The sequence below is a fragment of the Rhipicephalus microplus genome, chromosome X (genome assembly GCF_043290135.1).
Source record: "Rhipicephalus microplus isolate Deutch F79 chromosome X, USDA_Rmic, whole genome shotgun sequence".
Taxonomy (NCBI): domain Eukaryota; kingdom Metazoa; phylum Arthropoda; class Arachnida; order Ixodida; family Ixodidae; genus Rhipicephalus; species Rhipicephalus microplus.
Window position 1 is genome coordinate 127351706 of NC_134710.1, and position 21741 is coordinate 127373446.

General features: G+C 46.4%; 1 protein-coding gene across 6 annotated transcripts in view; it reads left to right on the plus strand.

Moving 5' to 3' along the window:
- Window positions 1-21741, plus strand: part of LOC142775744 (uncharacterized) — a 28255-nt gene that overhangs the window by 936 nt on the left and 5578 nt on the right. For 4 of the 6 annotated variants that reach the window (XM_075877655.1, XM_075877658.1, XM_075877657.1 and 1 more), the window contains exon 5: window positions 15371-15459. In XM_075877655.1, the coding sequence (XP_075733770.1) occupies window positions 15371-15459 (89 nt within the window). Of the gene's footprint in view, window positions 1-13220; window positions 13404-15370; window positions 15460-21741 lie in introns of all 6 variants that reach the window. The other 2 variants (XM_075877654.1, XM_075877653.1) reach the window with 1 other exon arrangement.

Consider the following 21741-nt stretch of genomic DNA (forward strand, 5'->3'; position numbering starts at 1 on the left):
TCACCACACTTCGATCACAGAGGTACGATTCTGGTTGCTAGAAGTTAAAAATGGCCAGAAGAATACTTTTCTGGTGTTAGATGGCAGGATCTACCGATAACCAACAGTGCATTCACTGAAAACGTTTTTATGCTGCGTGCGGTGTGACCGACTGGTGACCCATGCCAGCGCCTCCTCTATATTTTTTAGTGCCGGGCGAACGCTGTCCTCTGGCCATCGAGCGCGCGCTCGGCCGCGCCTTCCCGTCATCACATAGCGGCGCTGTGCGAGTAGGCTACGGTATGCTGGCGCTAAACATCCACGTCTATTGCTAATCTTCTGAATTCGTGTTTGTATCGGAATTTAAGTGCATTCGCGCTTCTCGCAGATTTTAACTGGTACTTATCCGAAATGCAGTCCATCTGGCCGTGATGGCGGTGGGAATAATGCAATAATGCTCTTAATTTTGATGGTATTCATGATTTATATTATATTTCAATTTTGCGCAACCACATGCTTCAAGTGCCCCGGCATGTCGTGTTGTTGCGTACCGCTGTGCCAATGGAAGGAAAAAAAAAACGACACTGATGGGCTTTCGTTCCATGAAATACCAGCTGCCGCTAATGTATGGGAGAGGTGGCTCTCTACGATCAGGCGGGACGATTGTCACTGTCGCAAATTACAGGCTGCTACTGCGGGCGATAAACTGAGACATCACTCCGTTAACAACACCCTCTTAATAAACACTCACTGAAAAAATATATACAAAAATTGTGCAAAACAACTAGTAATAACTTCAAACTAAATTAAAATTAACCCACAAACAAACTCCTATACAGTCTAAACTGTCCTAAAAATGCAAACTAAGCCTCACTAAGCTTACATTCCCACCACGCTACACGCTAAATCGTCCTAGTCAACATCAGGCATCTTTAGCCTCATAGTTACCAAGCCGATTCGCAGCTCGTCAATGTCCGGAATCGGTAACGCTGATCATCTTGACGTCAATGTTTTGATTGGTTGTTTCCGGTATCTGTCGAAGATCTCGAAGATCTCTACGAACGTTGTCGCTGGTGCTCTTGCCGACCTGGTCGCCCGTCGTCAATGTCGCCTGATGTCGGTGTTGATGTGGCGGAGGCCTCCTAGGTTAGGCCTAGTGGCCGCAGGCGATACCTATTGCTGTATGCTGACTTGGCCATTTGGGGACTGTCTTCAGCGGTTGGCCTCGAAGGGGGCTTGTGCCAGAATATTCGGTGCTTGCTGTAAGCAGCTACTGCATCCCGAGCAGCCTCCTTCGAAACGTGTCGAGGTCTCCGTCCTCTCTGGAGGGCCGCGTCACAGGTTGTCGAGGCACTGTTCTGCTGCTCCCGTTGCCACTGCGTTTGGTGGCGATGCGACCTTCTGCCAAGCCCACGTCGACAATCCCAGCTCGTCGCTGCTCGCGCGCCGATCGCCGCTGGGGTTAGCACCTCGGGTCTCGCTGTACGGTGAGCCTGCTCGCACCTTTTACAATCTTCTCTGAACTTTCTCATCGTCTTTGTCTCCGAAGGGCTTCTTTTTATGACATTTGCCCCCTTTTTCAAGAGTTTTTTTCTCAAAAAACTGCTTGCCTCTCTTTCTTGATCTTGTAGATGCCTTCGCTTGCCAAGTGTTCACTTTAAAGTAACTTTCACTTCACAGTGGTCACCAAAAAGCCCTTTTGCAAGCACACCATCTAACACTACACTGTTTGGCAAGTCCATTATTCTATTGTCCGTAACACTATTGGCTACACTCGAAAATTTTGCTACCACAAGAGTGTAACACTCACTGTTCACAATGTTGTCTAACTCATTGTGTACAAAATTCAGCTTCAAATAAAGTCATCTATGGACCTACTTCAAACACATTCCAGAAGACCATCTATTTTCCATGAAAGCAATAACGAGTTTGTGACAACACACTTCAGTCTGTACTTTTTCACATTCCGCGTCTTTTTCAGTTTCTTCCTATGTCCACTCGAGCCCCATGGTTCAAGACGCTCGACACAGCTAATGCCTCTGTTCCTTTTACTCCGATGCCTCCTTGAATCACCTGTCGTTCGTAGCGTCCTGATTCTCGCTGCGTCGGCTCTTTTCCTCACTAGTTTTGCTGCCTGATGATCAAGGCATAGGTTTAGCGCTTTTTGAGTGGTTTCTTTCGTCTCGTGCGTCTGCAACTTTTGCACCACTCTACTTGCGTCCTGGTAACCCTGACCGGTTCTCTCTGCGTCTACAGCTGTCTCATTTTCCCTTACTTTTATGCGTTTTACAATGCACGTAAAAAGCATCTCATTCTTTCTCGAACCCTCCGGCATTATTATCTTTCATGAATGCGTCGTGCTTTTTCTTTCAATATGCCTGCCCAACCCCGAACAAATTCTCACTGTCTCTTTGCTACCTAGCTTGGTTGCGTTAGCTTCCTCCGTGCACTATTCTACAGTATCCACGTCTTCTACTCCTATCATTGCCTTACTGCAACTCTATGCAACATCTAATCCCTTTCTCTGCAACTCATCGCTCACATGACCTGTCTCGCTGGCAATACACTCCTGCTCGCTAACCTTACGCTCAACCGAAGCATAACAGGGAACACCGCACACACTGATTTCTGCTGATGACTTCTCTGTGTGCGTTTATTCTTTCGGTCTACCTGTGGCTTGTGCCAATCGCAGTGCCGCTCTAGCGCCTACCTTTCTCTCGCATATATTTTTTGCACTTCTGCGCGTTTTGCCTCAAGTTTGGCCTTGCGCTCCTTCCTCATTAACTTCCGCTTTTCTTGAGTGCATTTTCTTCAATTAACTTTAAACCCTCTTCCTTACTTAGCTTTTGCTCTTGAACAATCGTTAATACTTTGTCCCAATTCATCACCGCAACAACCTATAATCAGTGACTGGGCCGAATTGGATCCTGGCAGGCTCACCAATTGTCACGGAATCCCGGGCTGTCCTGACGCGCCCGTCTCCAGTACGCTAGCTGGCGATGCAACCTTCTCCCGAGCCCAGGTCGACAATCCCAGCTCATCGCTGCTCGCGCACCGATCGCCGCTGGGGTCACTCGCCTCGGGTCTCGCTGTACAGTGCGCGCTCGCGCCTTTTCCTATCTTCTTTGAACTTCCTTGTCGTCTTTGTCTTCGACGGGCTCCTACTCATGACAGTTGCCTAATACAACTTCGAACTATAAAAAAGTATGTAGCTCCCATTTCCAGCATGAGAACTTCACAGACAGAAATAAAAACGGCAGCTCTAAGTAGGCGAAACTGTGAGATTCGCATGCGCTTGAATAGCACGCGGGGTTTGTTTTCACAATAACTTTATTTTTCGCCATTCAAATGGTGCAATCAATGTGAACCATGACTTGCCGTGCATTGCTCTTGAAAACAAAAGCTCACGGGGTGCCCTATGCATTTACCTAAAATGAATTGAAGGCAAAAGAAATGTTCTACTTATTTTTTTTTTTTTAGTCAGTGTATTGTTACTCCCCGCCCCCTCTGAAAGCGTTTTTTCTTACCTTACGTGGTGTTGCATTGACTCTATTATCGACCCACTTATGACGATGGCAGTGAAAAATGATCATGCTGAGTGATGATGTCATCATGTGTCGTCATATAACGTAACTTCGTGATGTAATTGGGTCACCTTGATGAAGACACAAATTTTTGCGAACTGTGAAGTCATACGTTGACGACAGCGCGTCATGATGATTTTTCGCATCACTCGTGTGAACGTTGCCGACACACACGATATATTTCCACGTTTGATGAGGCATGTAAGGCTTTCCCCTTATCTTTAATTTGGCATTGATATCTCTGTGCATGTTCGCAAAGCCTCACGTTATCAAGTGACAGCGCTGATGGCAGGCTGCATTTTTGCCCGCATCTAACATTTGCTCAAGGTCAACAGCGTGACGAACTCAACAGCATTTGTTCACATATATCGGGCAGTCTTACAAGAAGTGCGCAGAACTACCTGTTTTTGTTTGTTTTTCATGTCATCACGATAAAGCTGCTTTAGTCTATGAAACGATACAATCGCTTGGTGAAGTACCTGGTTTTTTGACGCACCATTTTTTGCTTCTGGGTGGCAACAAATGTACATGACAAAAGATTTGCGCAGGGAACTTGAGATCATGTACCTACATGGAAGCAGTGTTACATTTTATTTCATGCTATTTAAGGCATGCACTCCACGCTTGCATGTAGTCTACTAGGCCAATAGATGTCAGCGTACACTTGTGTTCTTAAGCACCCAAGCTTTCGGTATTAGCTACTGGCAAACAGGTCTTTCGAAAATTGACTCATAAACACTTAAAAACACACTATCAGACTAGCGAGCATAATGATAAAAGAACAATTTTACGAGCATCACTTGACCATGCTTTCATATCGGCGGAGTAGACGATGCGCGAGCGCGTGCCTCGACAGCAATAGCCATGAACAGAACATGCCTTCAAAAAGGACTTGTTGCGAAGTGCAATGAGTGCTTCACTGTTTCTATTTACAAACGTTTTGTTTATACTTCAATCAGTGCGAAAACAATTGAAAACTCGACCATATAAGAGCTGCGAATGCAGATCCCACCTGCGTTTCAGCGAACGGCAACGCGGCAGCAACTCTACTCCGGTAGCAGCGCATTCTGGCTGAACGCCGCACTAAAGCCGACGGCTCGTTCCCATTGTACTTCGCTCCTTTGGCGTGCAAGGGTTCCTTTGGCGTGCAAGGATCGCTTCTTTGGCGTGCAAGGATTTTTGGCGTGCAAGGGTTCCTTTCATTATTGAACTTCGATGTTACTGCTGTATAATCACGAGGGGCATGCACTTTTGTCAAATTCTCCAGCCGCACATTGGTTCATGCAAAGGTCTGTCAGAAATCACTATGTTGCCCAAACGGGCAAGTTCAAATTGATTCTGAAAGTTGAGTGGCTGGACTAACTACTAGAAAATGCTGGGTGCACGAGAAAGAAATTTAACATGTTAAAATCTACAATCCGAAGCGTCGATCACAGGTGATTGATTTGAATAGGCATGGTAACGAAAGAGTTGATTATTTTTGGACTTCGGTGCTTGAAATATCATAATGTTAAAAAGTAGAGGCAGTGTATGCCTGCTGCGAATTCGCGGACGCATTTGTTGTAACTTGTGCTCAGGATTCAATATTTAGTCAAATATTCCACACGATGTCACCAAATACATGTAGTGAATTGCAATATGTGCCTACAATACACTGTGTGTGTGCACTATTTGATCACACTATTCGGTGTCACCACGAATGCTAGCAGTATTGCTAGATTTATGTAGGCATGTAGCTTTGAATATTTTGCCACATATATTAGGTGATTTTTAAGTGATGACGGCATGTGGATTTATGCAGGAAATAGACCATCATTCAGTGCTCGTTGTCTTTGTCTCCGACCCGAAAGACTCGAAAATCGCCACATTTCGCCACAGTTCGCCAAAATTTCAAGAGCCCTCTACTACAGTGGCCTTCATAACAGTATTATCATTTAGTGACATAAAAACCGAAAATTATTATTGTTAGTGTGTCCTTATGTACCTCAACATTATTTCACTCTCACCCACATATCACCCTCGTTGCCCATGAATGGCTGGCCGAAAACTTCTACTACCACATTACCTTGAAACTGTAGCTAACTTGTTTTTTAGATTTAATGCCATTCGATTAGGATGTATTGGATGTCATTGAGAGGCAGTCCAACAAGCAGCCGCATAACATGAAACACATTGGAGCCTCTTCTTGATGATTCTATTGCCAACATCTCTGTGAAGCACTTGATTATAGTGTGTGCTTGTTTGCAAAGCTGTATTGAATTTCTTTTTCTGCTGAGGGCTGCTTTGCTGGGTAATTTTAGAAATAGAACACTTGCAAAAGTACTAGTTCCTGGAAACTGACAAACGTGTTTTTTTATTTTTATCTGAGATATGCTTGCAGTACATCAAATCAGTGCTACATTCTAAAGTACTGTTACGAAGGCGCGACGCCAACACGGTCCCGAAAGCACCACTGCTCCGAACTCTACCGACACTGTCATCAGCCGTTTGGTAGCACAGGTTTTTCGGCTCGCGACTGCTTCTGTGCAGAGCTGCTAGATGAGCGGACGAGACGACGGTGAGTTAAGGCAAGGTTTATGTATAGCATAGAAATAGAGGCGTTACAAATTCAGCACTGGGGCTGACAGTTTAGGGACTCGAAGAGCCGAGATGTCTTCTCTCGCACTCTGTTACGAGGTTACGATGGGCGCCACGAAACTCGCCGCTGCCAAGGACATCGCGCGCGCTGACTGCGAAGGGGCTCCAGCCGACGAGAGGCTTTTCAGACACTTAGGTCAGCTGCTGACGACGCCCCGCAGGGCTTTTTTTTTTATAGGCACCGTGTGGATCTTTTGCGTAACCAAATGTCCAACCAGAAGAGCCGCTGGCCGTGCTGTCAGAATCCTCTAATGGGGCCCGCCGCTGCGCATGGTTGCACCAAGGACGAAGGATGTTGCCACACATTGCGTAAGACTCGCCAGAATGGAAGACGCTGATTGCTTCAATGGGCTGAGGGAGCTCGCAGTGCATTGCATGACAGACCGCCACTGCCGCTTGATGACGTCGTTGAGTTGATCGCATCAGGCGAGCTCGATTGCTGGCCTTGAAACAGATTGCCTTTTTCAGAGGCATTGACGTTCGGTGTCGACACGCAGGCGTAACAGCACCCCCGCCGCCAGACAATGCGCCGGAAAGACGACCTGCTTCCATGTGGCTCGGATGTCGGGCGCGCTCTTCTGCCAGGTTCCTCCAGGTTCGCCTCCTGGGTCATGGGGAGAATGCAGCTCCAGACTCCATTCCGTGAACACATCCCATTCTTGAGGACGGATCTCAGCTCCACTGGCTTGACGCCACAACTTGCCGGCCAGCTTCGCTCGTCTTTTTTGACAATATTTGGTCTCGGCACTTGTCGATGGCTCTTCAACTTGTCAAGAACGGTTCAACAACAGACAACACACGACACAAGCAAGTGCCCTCGGTCACCCGACAGAACACCAGACAAAGTATAGTACAACATATACCTAGCTACGTGTCTATCGGAATTTCGTTTCCTCTATATCAAGAGGCACATGTGGGACACAAAACTCTTAAAATGAGAACTCAAATTTTTACACGTACAATAACGTAACGAAATAGAATACAACATAAAGTTAGCCCATTGAGATCACTCTGGATGAGAGCGCTCAGCTAAGGCCGTGATGAAGACAAAATTTTGCCCCGACTGGCCAGCGAAGGACCGAAAGGTGGAGAAGGTACTAACTAAAACGCATGTCTCAATGCGTCTGCATTAGCGTTTAGCTTTCCTTTTTGTAGCGAACGTCAAATTTGTGCTGTTGGAGTATCGTGCTCCACCTCAGTAACCGGCCACTTTTAGGCGACATGTTATTTAACCAGGTTAGAGGTCAGTAGTTCGTTTCGACCACAAAACTCGAACCGGAGACATAACAGGCTAGCTTTTGCACAGGGGAACAACGATGCGGCTTGCTACGGATTGGCTCCTCACAAATTAGCTCGATATCGTGTTCAATCACGTGTTTTCAGGCCGTCCCGAAAACACGACGGTTCGAAAACACGTCTTTAAACTCGGAAGCAATCCTTCTCAAGTCCTCCTTCTGGACTTCACTTAAGGGGAGACGCTCCTCGAAAAAGTTTTTTTTTAATTTCTAGTAATAGAGACTTGAAAAGTTTGTTATTAGTATAGTTTTTCATGCAGATTTCAAATATGCAATCATTTTTTGTGTAGCTGCTATAATTATTGAGTTATGCCATAAACAATAGCAAAAAGTTACATTTTTTGCGGGCACTTTTTTATGTACTAAACTTTCAGTAAAAGCACTGTGTCTGATCTCATTTGACTCTTGGTAGATTGAAAAGTGCAAATATCTATATAGATATGTCACAGAAATATTGGAACCAAGAAAAAAAAAATTGTATTGAATGACTCATTATTTTCAATCTCCCTTGAAACAATAAGCTGATATTTTCACAACTAATGCTGGTAGGCATTGCAATTTAGAGTAGATATTTGCATTCTGCATGTGTTGAAGAACATGTGTGCCAAGTTTCGTTACTATACAATGAATATAAGTTTCTAAAAGGCTGCCCGGAAAACGTGAAACTGTCAGAAAAAATGAAAATGAGAAAAACAAGTTTGAAAGTTCGCAAAGTTGGCATTTATTAGGAAATCATTCTTTTTGCCTCAAATTGGGGCACAATGAAAAGTACCTTGCCTTGAATGCACTGCAAGTGTCTAGAAGTCCCCTGCACCATAGCTTGGTCCTTCACGGCTCTTGCGGTCAGTGTCCTCAACACGAGCTCTCTTCGCTGTGTTGCGACGGTGTGCCCTCGCTTCTGCAGTTTGCTTCAGGTTCATCTTCCTAATGCGCATGACGTCACAGTGGTCACCATGTGTGGCCAGATCTTGTGAGGGGAGAATTCCAATGCCTTCGAGCACTTCTTCAAAGCCCCTGTGGCCTTTGTTGCACCAGAGTACAGCAAGAGCGGTGGCTGTCTCCACAGTTGTTCTGGAGGCGAACTTTGTTTTTGGACATAGCAACCATATCTTGCTGTTCAGCGATTCGGCTGCATTCTGTGTCTTGCCATGAAGGCACCGAATAAAGAGTTTCTCCTCTGTAAGGCGCTTGTAGATAGGCATAATTGCCAATCCTTGAGCCTTCGTCAACAGTGGGGTGTGGCGTGGTGCAGGCTCCCCCAGTGCTTCCGCATGCTTGTGCTTGCACCACGAATTTGGTCCCGCGGGGCAAAAGTTATGGCTACTGGCACCATCACTGGAGCAGCAATGAAAATACGATGCCCATATGGCAGTGTACATATTTCGGACACTGTGCTTGTTGCTCGTGATGACGATCTTGTAATATGTTTGTAGTTTTATTATTGTCGCATCTTTCAGTTTTTCGCCTCGTGGCAGTGGCGTTGCCAATTTTCGTAGGGCAGTTCCCAAGCGCTTTGCAACGTGGTTCGTGCACTCTTCTTTGTCAATGGGGGTGTCACAGTATACATTTGCCTCGCAGACTGCAGTGTAGGCCTTGCTGTCACCATCACTTAGAAAGCTGGTGAATCGCAGTGGAGTTTCATAAGACAAGGTCCTCTGCCATATATTGACAGCTGCCACAGGTTCCATTGCATGGGATGAGCAGTCAGTGTTTTTTTGGCAAACTGGAAGATGAAAAGCTCGCCATATCTCTTCATCCTCCCCAAGGTCCCTGTGTATACTGCAAGCATGGCAGTAGTTCGAAAGAACTTCAAAATCGAGGCAGAGCCCCGTGTCCAGGGACACGACTGTGCCCACTCCATTGTGGCTTTTATGACCTCTTTTCTGCCAGGTGCCATCAAACATGACTGGCACATCTCTGCCGCCGACTGCGTCCTTCGTGATGTTTCGTGCCTGGTGCAAGTTTTTGCTCACTGCTGTCATCGCCGCACCATGGAGCTTCTTGCAAATGCCGTTGAATGTCTTGTGATGCATCGGGCTCGGAAGACCGAGAATCGCACAAAATCGTGAAAGTTGGTCGTGGCCTGCGCCTATAGCGCGTGCTGCCAGAACTGCCTTCACGTTTATAGCAAAGCTGTCACGCGAGCTGCCGCTGTCAAAACGAGCGCTCGTTCCTTGGTCCCCGGCCGAAGCAGTACGTCTCGACTTGTGCGTGAACGAAAGTGCAGATTCAGGGCAATCAGAATTTTGACAGCACAGTTCGAGGAATGCCGAAAGTCCTTTGCGCTTTCCAGCTGCCTCTCGCACGCCGAGCTTCCGTTCGCGGCAGGTTGGGCATTGCGCACCCGCCACAAGTGCCGTCAGCGCATCGATTTCGCAAAGCAGCATGTTCGCAGTAGCAACATCTACCGGTCTACGTTCACTCTCGAAGAATCCAATCTTCCTTTGGGATGCACTGACGAATTCCACGGCAGCGGCTATTTCACAACCACTGTCGCAGGGTTCGGTGACGGTGTTAGGCCTATCCGAAGTCGGAGCGTCGGGGCGTTAATCGGGGGCGACATCGTCGTTCGCTGTCGCTTTGCGAAGCGTCCGACGCCTTTTCCCTCGATACTTGTGGCGAGTTCTGAACTTTCGATTATCTGAACTGCACTTCTTCTGGCTTGCCATGACGCAAAAATGCAGAGAAACGCAGAAAAACTCGATCGCGACGTCCGAGGCTTCGCTCTTTTGCGGTTTTGGGACGTTAAACCCCACATATCAATCAATTCGCTCTTTTGCCGGAGAGATAGGAGGGGGAGGAGCGTGGAGCGCACCGCCGTCCAATGGCGGCCTTGCATTGTGTGCCGCGATATTCAAAACGCGTGACGTACGCGTTGCTTTTCTCGTTTTTTGTTTATTCTGCGTGAAGGCACGAGACTGGCTACTAGTGGATTATGAAGGATACAGCCTTCGCAGCATGCGTGCACGATTGCAAATGGCGGCCAACGCGTCGTTTTCGCGACAGGACGACGCGAACGTCGCCGTTTTTCGCGACTTTCGCGCATTTCTCGCGTCACCGCTGCCCACTTGGAAGCATTTTTTGATAATTTCTCGTGCGAATTTCAGCTTCATATTTTAAGAAGTAATAGATTATAGTCCAAGGATGCCAATACAGCCGGAAAAAAAAAGCGAAAATTTTCCGGAAAACCGCGACTTTTCGACCCGCGTCTCCCCTTAACCTAGGCTCTAGGTTCAACTGCTCCAAGATTACCTCCGATCCCCTTTCAATTACATCACTAAAACTCAAAATTTCTGCTCCCTCTTCCTCTGAAGCATCCAACAGCAGACTTGCGACCGCTTGACTTTGAACGTATGGTTTCATCAAGTTACTCTGGTAAATTTTGTTCAGCCGCCTTTCTAATGTCACTTCATAATTGGTATCAGAAAGCTTTGAAAATACTTTGGCGGGCCCTTCCCAATGAACCTCAAGCTTGTTCTTTTTGGACGACCGCAGCAGCATTACCTGACTACCTACTTCAAAAGCGCACTTCTTCGCCGATTTGTTGTAGTACTCCGTCGACAAGACTTGTGCAGCCTTCATGTAGCTTTCCACAACATCTTTCGTTTTGCCAAGCCCGAGAAGGAGGTCTAAGGAGGTCTAGAATGTACGCAACTACATTAGGGTCCTCATCGAATCCCTCCCAGAACTCGCGTAGCAATGGTGTTCTCAAACTCCTGCCATACACAAGCTCTGCAGGGCTAAAGCCAGTGCTCTCATGGGGAGCTGATCTCAAAGCGATCATAGCGGGAGGAATACACTCTTCCCAGTCGCATTTGTGCTCGTAGCAAAGAGCTCTCAGTATCCGTTTCAGAACGGAATGCATACGCTCTACCAGATTAGATTGCGAGTGATGGATCGAGGTGTGCACTACTTTTATTCCGCATTTATTAAAAAAGGTAGAGGTAAGGCAGCTGGTGAATACACTACCATCGTCGCATTGGATTTCAGAAGGAAATTCGACGCGTGCAAATATAGATAGCAGTGCATCCACGACCTGAGGGGAATTAAGCTCCTTAAGTGGTATCGCTTCCGGAAATTTTGTGGCTACACAGAGGGCCGTCAGGATGTACCAAAAACCTTGCCTTGATTCTGGCAATGGCCCGACGATATCAATTACTAAGCGCCGAAAAGGTTCTGTGATAATTGGCACAAGCTTCATGGGTGTCTTCCACTTGTTCGTGGATTTCCCCGCTCTCTGACAAGTGTCGCATGAGCGTACAAAGTCTTCGATATCTATCCAGCATTTCGGCCAATAAAACTCAAGGGAAACTCTAGCCTTGGTCTTTTTTATGCCGAGATGCCCTCCCACGCGTTTTTATGCGCCAGTTCCAATAGTTGGTGACGATACTTTTGTGGCACCAAGAGCTGCTCATACTTGCGACCTTGCGCATTTGTGTAGCTCTGATACAGGAGCCCTGCTTTCTCCCAAAAGGAAACATCCTTTTTCTTTTTTCGTAAGTTTACGCTTTCCATTAGCGCTTTAATCGAGAGGTCTTCACGCTGCTCTCGAATGAGTGTTTTTCGGTCAACCCTCGACAGCTCCGCTACAGGCGAGAGTGTTGCAACCCTCTCGCTCTGACTCAGTGACGTCATGTCGTCTCCTCCGCCGACACAGACCGCGCCAGTCACTTCAGCTACGGGCCGCTCGAGTGACTGCTCAAATGACTCGCGCGGAGGATTTCCTGTCTGAGGTTCCATTGACTCGCCGCCAAGGCCACACAAACCAGCAGCTTTTGCACTTGGTGCTTCGCCAGATTGAACAAGATCAAGTTCCTGCGAAAGCTTCCGTGCTTGCGATCGCGTGAGGGCCATGTACGCCAAGTTAGAGAAGAACGATTTACCCTGCTCTTCAAGAAGCTGCTCTGAGTTATTAGAAAATACATAAGAAAAACGATCGGGAAGCGCGGCAGACGCAGCCGCTTCGGTGCGAAGCTTACCGAACGGGCCTTCAATGCCAACCATAGCGATTGGTAAGCAAGCACTCTGCTCCTTGGCAAGTTGCCTGATCCACGCGCATTCTCCGGTAAAGTCATCTGGAGACACCATCGAAGGATGGACAAGGTCCATAGTTGCCGCTGAGTCTCAAAGAGCTCGACACGTTTTCGCATTCACACTGACTTTTTGGAGATACAGCTCCAACAACTGCATGTTCTTTTCCGATTCTCGGATTGTTGCGAAAGCAAACTTTTGCTTACTGTTTATCGCGATGTGCCCTTCCTTTTGGAGTTGTAGCAGTTTAGCGGCTTCCATGATTCAAACGCCCGTGTGGTATCAGTGCGTTGTATAGGAACCATACTCGCTTACGTTTGCCCTTCCCTACAGTGTCCTTTGTAAGAGACGGGTCCTTCTTGAAATTACGGTGCAGAGCGGGTTTTTGTTGATCATGTTTCTTTAAAAAGCCCTCTTTCCTTTCATCCTTTTCATCACGCACTGCCCTGCTATGCAACTTTTGGCAAATATAATACTCCTCAGCTAACTCTGCCGTCTTGTTTAGCTGTACCACCAAGTTTGTCCTGCAGCCAAAGCTTGACATCCTCCTCGATGCAGCGGTAGAATCGCTCCAACGCAATGCATTCTACCACTTTATCGCGATCGTCATAAACACCTTTGCCCTTGAGCCATTCAAAAAAATCAGCTTTAAGACGAAACGCAAACTCAACGTGTGACTCATTCCCCTTCTTAGCTACCGGACGCCGGCCGATCCCGCAGCTGCCAACCACTGTTCCGAAGACGGGACGCCAACATGGTCCCAAAGGCGCCACTGCTTCGAACTCCGCCGACACTGTCACCAGCCATTTGGTAGCGTAGGTTTCTCAGTTCGCGGCTGTTTCTGCGCAGAGCTGGTAGACGAGCGGACGAGACGACGGTAAGTCAAGGCAAGCTTTATGTACAGCATAGAAACAGAGGCGTTACAGATTCGGCACTGGGGCCGACAGGACTCGAAGAGCCGATATGTCTTCTCACGCACGCTGTTACAAGGCGCACCGCCGACGAGGTTACGATGGCCGCCACGAAACTCGTGGCTGCCAAGCACACCGGGCTTGCCGAATGCGAAGGGGCTCGAACCGACGAGAGGCTTTTCTGACACTTAGTTCAGCTGCTGGTGACGCGTCGCAGGGCTTTTCTTTTTATAGGTACCAGTTGGATTGGAAGTTTCTGTTTGGTTGGATTGGAAGTTTCAGTTCTGGTTGGAAGTTTGTCCAACCAGAAGCGCCGCTGGCCGTGATGTCCGAATCCTTCAATGGGGCCTGCCGCTGCGCGTGATTGTGCCAAGAACGAGGGATGTTGCCAAGCATTGCATAAGACTCGCCAGACTGGAAGGTGCCAATTGCTTCAACGGGCTCGCAGGCTGAGGGAGCTCGCGGTGTGTTGCGTGACAGACCGGCGGCGCCGCTTGCTGGCGTCAATGAGCTGATCGCGTGAGGCGGGCTCGATTGCCGGCCTTGACACAGATTGCCTTTTTCAGAGGCATTGATGATCGGTGTGGACTCACAGGCATAACAGTCCTGTGCACACCTCGTAATCAGCTTAATGCATGATTAATTTCAATTATAATGCATCATTTTTGTCTTGTAATTAAGGTTGTATCCTCAAATAATTATTCTCAAGGACTGGAAGTGTGGTAACTGTGACAGGAAATAAAAATTTTCAGGCAGTCTTCAGGAAACACTCAATATATGCAGGGCACTAACTAGCCCAATTATCTGCTATTAATATATCACTTCATGGAATTTATGGGAAAATTCCTTAATCTGTATGTGCAATTCATTTCTGTTTGTGTTGCAGTGAAGATTAACCTATTAGTAGAGCTGGGTGAATATGAACATTTTGGGTGCGAAGCAAATTCGAATTTTAAGTGCTAGTTTGAATCAGATAGAATATTTTTAATATTTCTCGGACATTTCTAGACAATTTTTTATTACTTCTAAGCAAAATTGCCAAAGAAAAACGTTCGAAAGAATTCTTAAGCATGGCCTTAGGAGATAGCAACATGAAAGTGTTCTGTTTTGTTAGACTGATGATGTGCAGGCGTGGTGGTGTTTCATAGTTGTCTTATCAAGGTTGAGGCAATGCAGAAGCTGAATGGTATTTATATACATGATTTGGTGCGGTCAAAAGTGTTGCCAGCAACACTATACATATGAAAGACAGAGATACTATTGCCTCAGCCTCTTTTCCTCTCTCAACTTCTGTGGAAGCCCAACTGAGGGTGTGCACCCTTTTGAGTCCAAAGTTTCAAATCTGCCTCATAGAGGTCAATCTATAAGAACATCTGAAATTTTGAATGCTAAAAATTTTTAGACTTCCTGCCCAAACTTTAGGTCCAAAACAACATTAATTGAGCCCCCACCTCTGCCAAATCACTCATCTTCATGTTGGAGCCAGCATTTTCGCGAGCCAATACATTTGCGATCGTAGGGTATCTTGAAAGGCAGTTTTGCCGCAAATGGGAATATGCTGAGGTGAAGCATATTGAAAATTTGAAGGAGTCAGTTTTAGTTAGACATTCACTGTATATGTCTATAGGAAATTCGAATAGTTCCAGTAGTAAATTTTTTTTTAATTTTAAGTATTTGCACACCTTCAGTAATTAGTAGTTTAGTTTTCCAGATTTTTCGCTTTAAACAAGTAATGGGGCATGTTGTGTTAGTTATTTAAAAATTAAAATTAGTCTTCAAGCTGCATAAGAAGCTTCATGTCTGATTAACTGGACCATATCCAATGTTGTTGTCATATGTTCCCTCTGTTTTGAGTGTATTGTCACAGTGACTCAATAAGCAATGCATTTTTACTAATAATTAGAAAAAACTGCAGCAACAATTGTATTTTTAGGGGCAAAGCACCAAGCCATCAGTCTCATGGGATCATCTGGAAAGCACGCAATGGCCTGATTATCTTCAGTGCAAGTACCATGATGTTTAGTGAGTATGTAACAAGTAGCTGTTCAACCGTGCAATGACTGCCGTTGTGCTGGGTAGTAAGCACCTATATGTCTTGACCATTTCATTTTTTGCAAGATTTTCTCTCTTTAAATGTTTATTTATTTATTTTTTAATTTTGATGTAGGATACTGTGCTTCTAAGAGCATATTTTGATTGACGGAAAAAAGTTTAAAGATATCTCAAATTATTATAACAAAGTTTATTGTCTCATGGCCTATTAGTGACTCACAATTAGTGAAATAATGTCATCATTGAGATACTGGCGAATACAACACATGAAATCATCTAGTTAGAGTTCGGTATCTCAATAATCAGTGCTTAAAAAAATGTTAAGATTTAGTGTCACTGTACCAGCAACATAGCCTTCTATGCGCAATTGTTAGAAACTGCTTTAACTATAGTCAGCTGAAACTTTAGAAGTCTGCACCTTTTCCTTCCCAAAGGCGGATGCACGCAAACTGCACCAATTAGCGTGCATCCCAGACCACCCCAATCAGCTAAGCGGCCAGTGAACCCGCTTTCAAAGAACATTGCCGAGTGCATGAGCAGGACTATCTCTTTAGCTGTGGAGGCAATCGACTGCCGTGCTTTAGTCCTCTGGGTGGGGCCTTTTAGGGTCTTCTTAATTTGTACCCGCTTATAGATACAACGAAGAATGCTGAGGAAGCAATGGAGCCGAAGAACTCTCAAGAAAAAATTCTACTTGCCCATTGTGGCAGTCATACACCCACAGATTGTTAATTTCAGGCAAACTGGCTTTGTTTTATTTTATGAACTTCAAATATGGTTCTTGAGTACTGCAGCATTCATAGACAATATGCCTGCTTTTTGCATAATCTGTTTGCTTTCATGAAGCTAGAAAAATGATCTGGGGTGCTATTTTGCCTGATATTATTAATAACAGGTGTAGACTGTTGCTTTCAACCATTGACAAAATGTGATTAGTGTGAAAAAGTCTTCTTGCCTTTAAAAAGGCATCGCTACAGAAAATAGCAGCCCTGGGGCAGGAGGAGCTTAAGCCCAACTAGCCATCAAAAGTGGTGGATGTAGTAACCAGCTCCTCCTTTCTCCAACGTTCAGGTTCCATTCTCCTTGTGCAGAACAGGCAGGATATTTGTGCTAGCTGTGTCGTTGCTGCACAAAGGAATGTCATGACTGTTGCCTGTTCTCTGTGAATGTGCACAAAGTCTAGTTTGTCTTTTGTGAACATACATCTATTCTGTGTGTTCATGTATTCTGATCATGGTAAATATCTAAGCCTTCTACTTGAAAAACTCCCAAAGTCTCCATATAGTTGTGAAAAAACTCTACCTTGTGTCACTATATGTTAGCCACAAAAAGTTGTACACAAGTATATTAGTAGCCCATGTATTGATGCAATAACAGTATTCATTTTATATCAGCACTAAAGTGTTCAGACAGACTACTCAATTGAAGCCTTTATTTTACTCATTTTCTCAAAAAATATTGAGGACCTAAATAGGTAACTCAGTGCCATTTCATTTTGGGGAGGTTGGTGATCAGTGGAACTGGTGGCCGCAAGATCCTTTTTGGGAGTTGTTTAAGGTATGCATTGTCACAAAGTTGCAGTGGAAGTTGTGGTATTCCCCAGAACACTGTTTCGGCATCTTCTTAACTTAAACAGTGCATGGAAAAATGCATCTCTGGCATGAACCAAGAGAGCAATTCGCCTGATGTTATGTGGTCCTGCAGAGGGCATGTTATGTGGTCCGAAAGTAGTTCACAACCTCGAGTAATCTGCGCACACCCTGTTTATCTTTTGGGGCTGGCATGGCATGGACGCTTTCGATTAAATCGAGGTCAGGACGAATTCCGTCTCTTCCGATAACGTCGCCAAGGAATGCAACCTGTGTGGTGCCGAACACGGATTTAGCTGGATTAAATGTCAGCCCTTCCTCTTGCGCCCCCCGCCTTAGTATTCCGATGACGCATTCCTCGTGTTCTTCCTTTGAGTCGCCCCATATTAAAACGTCGTCTACGTAGACGCGCACTCCCGGCAGCCCTTCAAACATCTCTGTTAGAGTCTTCTGGAACACCTCGCTGGCTGAGGAAATTCCGAAAGGCAGACGCGAAAAACGGTACCGCCCAAATGGTGTCGGAAAAGTGCATATTCGTGAAGTGGCCTCATCTAAAGGAATCTGATGAAAGCCGGCATTAGCGTCGAACCGGGAGAAGTATTGTGCTCCTGCAAGCTCGCTCTCTATGTCCTCTCGTGAAGGCATAGGATAGTGCTCCCGCTTAATGCTCCTGTTCACTGCTCTAGGGTCCATGCAAATGCGAAGGGAACAACTACGATGATTGAGGCCTTTTTCATTCGGTGCAGTTCTTGTCGCAGGCGTCCTTTCAACGCTATGGGTACTCTGCGGGCAGGATCCTCTCGTAGCACCATTTTGTAGGGTCGCCTGACGCAGCCGGTGCCGCTGAAGAGGTCAGAAAGTGCAAGCTGGAATTTCGTTTGCTCATCGCCTACCTTCACGGCGTCCGGCGTCACCGGTACCAGACCAAACTGCTGGCATGTCTTAACGCCAAGGATGGCTTGGCGCCCCTTTTTCACGATAAAGAACGAGACTGAATGCTGTGCTTCGTTTATCTCGAGATCTTCGGTCGCCACGCCAACGTGTTTGATTGTACTGCCGTTGTAGGCGGTGAGGACAGCGGCGCTCTTTCGCGGAGTGCTTGCGTGGGCGATTCGGTTGAACAGGGTTAGGGGCAGCAAATTTGCCTGAGACCCGGTATCTACCTTGAATTGTATCTCCTGACCGGCTATTTTTCCGCGAACCATCCAATCCGCTCCTATATCTCCGGTGACGCCGCAAATGCTGATGCCCAAGATGTCAAAATTTTCATCGCTTTCTTCGGCTTTGTGAACCTCGCTTATCCTGCGCGCATTGTTGCAGAATGCGGCGAAGTGATTTCGTTTCTTGCATGCATAACAAGTTTTTCCATATGCCGAGCACCGTTCGGGGGCATGTACCTTGTTACAACTTCGACACCGAGTTCCATTCGCAAACTTCGTGCGGTGTGTGCGGCGTGTAACGTCAACGTGCAGGCTTTCATTTGACCATGCTGCGCTCTGAATGGCAGCAAGCTCAGCGGCTTTGCAAATTTCTTCTGCTTTCTGCAAGTTTAAGTCTTTGTCACTCAGCAACTTTTCTCGAAGTTTCGCATTATTTGTCCCAAACACCACTTGATCCCTGATCATAGACTCTTCAAGCGTACCGAAGTTGCACAGCTTTGCTTGCTTTTTTAAGTCCCATAGGAACCGCTCAAAAGGCTCGGCCTCTTCCTGTTTTCGCAGTCGAAAAATGTGCCTTTCGTAGACTTCATTACCCTGGTCGACACAATATTCTTCAAATTTCCGCACGTGTCATAATCTTCTCTGCTCTCACCTGCGGCAAACGAGAAGTTGTTGTAGACATCGAGCGCCTCGTCCTCCGCGGTGATCAGAAGAATCGCTGCTTTTACGGTTGATGGGCGGGGCTTCTCTGGTTCCGTAGCGGTGATGAACAGCTGCAGCTTCTGCTTAAATACCAGCCAGTTTTTCCTGATGTTGCCGGACAGTTGCAGCGGTTCCGGGGGCTTGACGAGGTCCATTTCAAACGTCAGAATCCCACTTCTGACACCATGTAACGTTTAACTCAGAGACAAGACGACGATGAAGACTTGGCTGGGCCTCGCCATGACGAACGACCCCTGGCTGTTTATTTGCTGGGCTAAAGTAGCCGCGCTCACAGCGGGGAAGGGGGAAAGAAAGCAAAGGAAGGAAAGTAAAGCGCACGAAACGGCGGAGAGGAGGAGGAGACAATATCGCCTAGGGCGAATGCTGATAGCAGATTGTCCGGTCTGTTACAGCAACCTTCTCATGAAATGTCCTGATGAGCGCATGCTATGCATACAATAGTGACAGTCATAGCTAATCATGGCAGTGGAGTTTACGTGGTGTTGCTGTGCATGCCAATAATGTGAGGTGCTGAGCATTCAAACGTCACTCTATGTGAGGTATCTTGGCCACAGAGCAAAGATTATTGAAGAGTTGAAACTATACTATCTGCAGCAATCAATTAATGTCACACTCCCACAATGCGGCTTAAGTACCTTGGTGTAGGAAAGCAGTGAAATGCTTTGATCTGTGTCGTGATATCCTCACTCTTGCTTGCCATCGACCTCCTCTTTTTTTCTGCACCCCTACCTGCACGACGTTGATTGGCCGTGGCATGCGAAAGCACCCCACCAGGTGACCCCGATGTCGAGAAAATGTCTTGAAACTTCTTTCATGATGCTTTTTTTTTTTTCGGTTTCTGTGAATGCCTCAGCTGTTAGTCTTGCTACCACTACTACGGCCAAACTAGAAGGGAGACGTGATGCATGCTCAAATAGGAGCACACACATCGTCCCTTCAGCCAGGCTGTGTGCAGCCCAATCTGAGGAGAATTGAGAGGACTGTGTGCAAGGAGGAGATTGTCGCTGCTTTCTTAGATCAAAGGGCATTAGGTGCTATGTCATGCTAGCGGCAACTGGCGACTGTCAAGTAAATCGTTATCATTTCAATTGTCAAAAGAACCGTATGTGTGTTGCTCCCTTCAGCTGAAGACCCTTAGTGTGAACACAAGTCGCATTTGGCCGCATGTATTTTTGGTCTGATGCCCATACTTGTCTTAGCACGCAGAAAATAAATTTTAACGTGCCCACTGAAACGAATGCCTTTGTCGTCTTGTCAAAAATGCTGTCAAAGAGAGAGTGTGGACATGCTTTGCTGGCCATTCTCGTGGTTGGTTTTTGTTTTGCCATTCTGTGGCTGTTGCTCCACGTCGCCAGTTGACGCACCTTCTTCAGCGCATGCTATTTTTGTGACATTACCTTTTCACTCGTGTGCACCATACTAACGTGAGTTCCGCCTCCTAAATGTTTTTTGCTCTTTGATGTTGATGCATGGAAGTGATCAGCACAGTGCATGCACTGTATCAGGCATCTGGGTTGTCATTTTTTGTTGTTGTTGGTCGGTTACTGCTGTTTATTTGCACGAGCTTGTACTACTTGTACCAAAGTCCTTCAACACATTTACTGGTCGTGAAGCTTCACTGTAACTCTATGGGAGAGCTTTGTGTGCTGCGAGCAGTGGTGGCGGGGTGGCATTGCATCACCGCGGGAGCATTGGGCAGACCGGAGGGAAGCTGGCTGCTGATGCCGCTATAGGGTCAATGCATAATATTGTGGCGTGCCGTCGCGTAGTTTTTCACCGTATGATTACTATGGTGCCTAGTGTGCTGTGCCTCAAAATCGGGAAGGAAACCGTATACCTGCTGGGCACCTGGTTGTTGACCCGGTTAAAAAAAAATGACGAAAAAGTCTCCGAGTTCTCACTGCCTACAGTGATCGGCGAGAAAAGTGTAAGAGCGCAACACTGTGACAAGAAACTGGTGGTTTCACATTTGTTTCCCCAAATGGGCACGTGTGTGAAAAGCACTTTGATGAGAGTGACATCGTTCACGTAGACAAGTGGCTAATCGGAGGTATTGCAAAGTTACCATGCAACATTCCGAAACTTTTGCCGATGCTGTGCTGAGGATTTTTAACAGCCTCACGGTGTATTTTTATAGTGCAAAAAGAGGCAGAGCTTGCCCGCCTGCAAGTGTCGATTAAAACTGTCAGCAAGCTGGATACTGTTGAGGCTGCATTTGACTGTGCATGAGCCCTCCTGACATATATGCAATGGATAATGATGCATGTAATGAAGGTGAGCATACCGGCCACCTCTTCCTTGTTTCATGCCAGTTGGTAATACGGGAGCCCGATGGGTGAAATGCTCTCAGTTTTCATTTATACAGGTGCTGAGGTGACCAAAAGTCTTGAGGTGATATCCTGAACAGGTGGAGCTACATGCAGCTCCTCACAGCTTGAAAAAATTGAAGCACACATCTGTTGCATGCAACAGTGACTTCAAAGCTACCAATTGAAGTTTGCTTGAGTGACGGGGCAAGAGAAGTTGCACCTAAATACTGTACAAAACTTGCACAGGCTGTAAAAGCGTAAAAAGTTAATTTTCGATATCAATGCATCATGACCACGAGAAGATAACTTTTTTGCGTCGCATGTCGACGCTTCCAGCGCGGGACGCAGTCAGTCAATTTTCACGTTTCAGGAGGCATGTTAGGCGTTCGCCTTTACTGTACAAACAATAAAAAAAGGACAGAGAAAACACAGCATGAGTAAGATACACAGCAAAGCAAATGACCGTGAAAC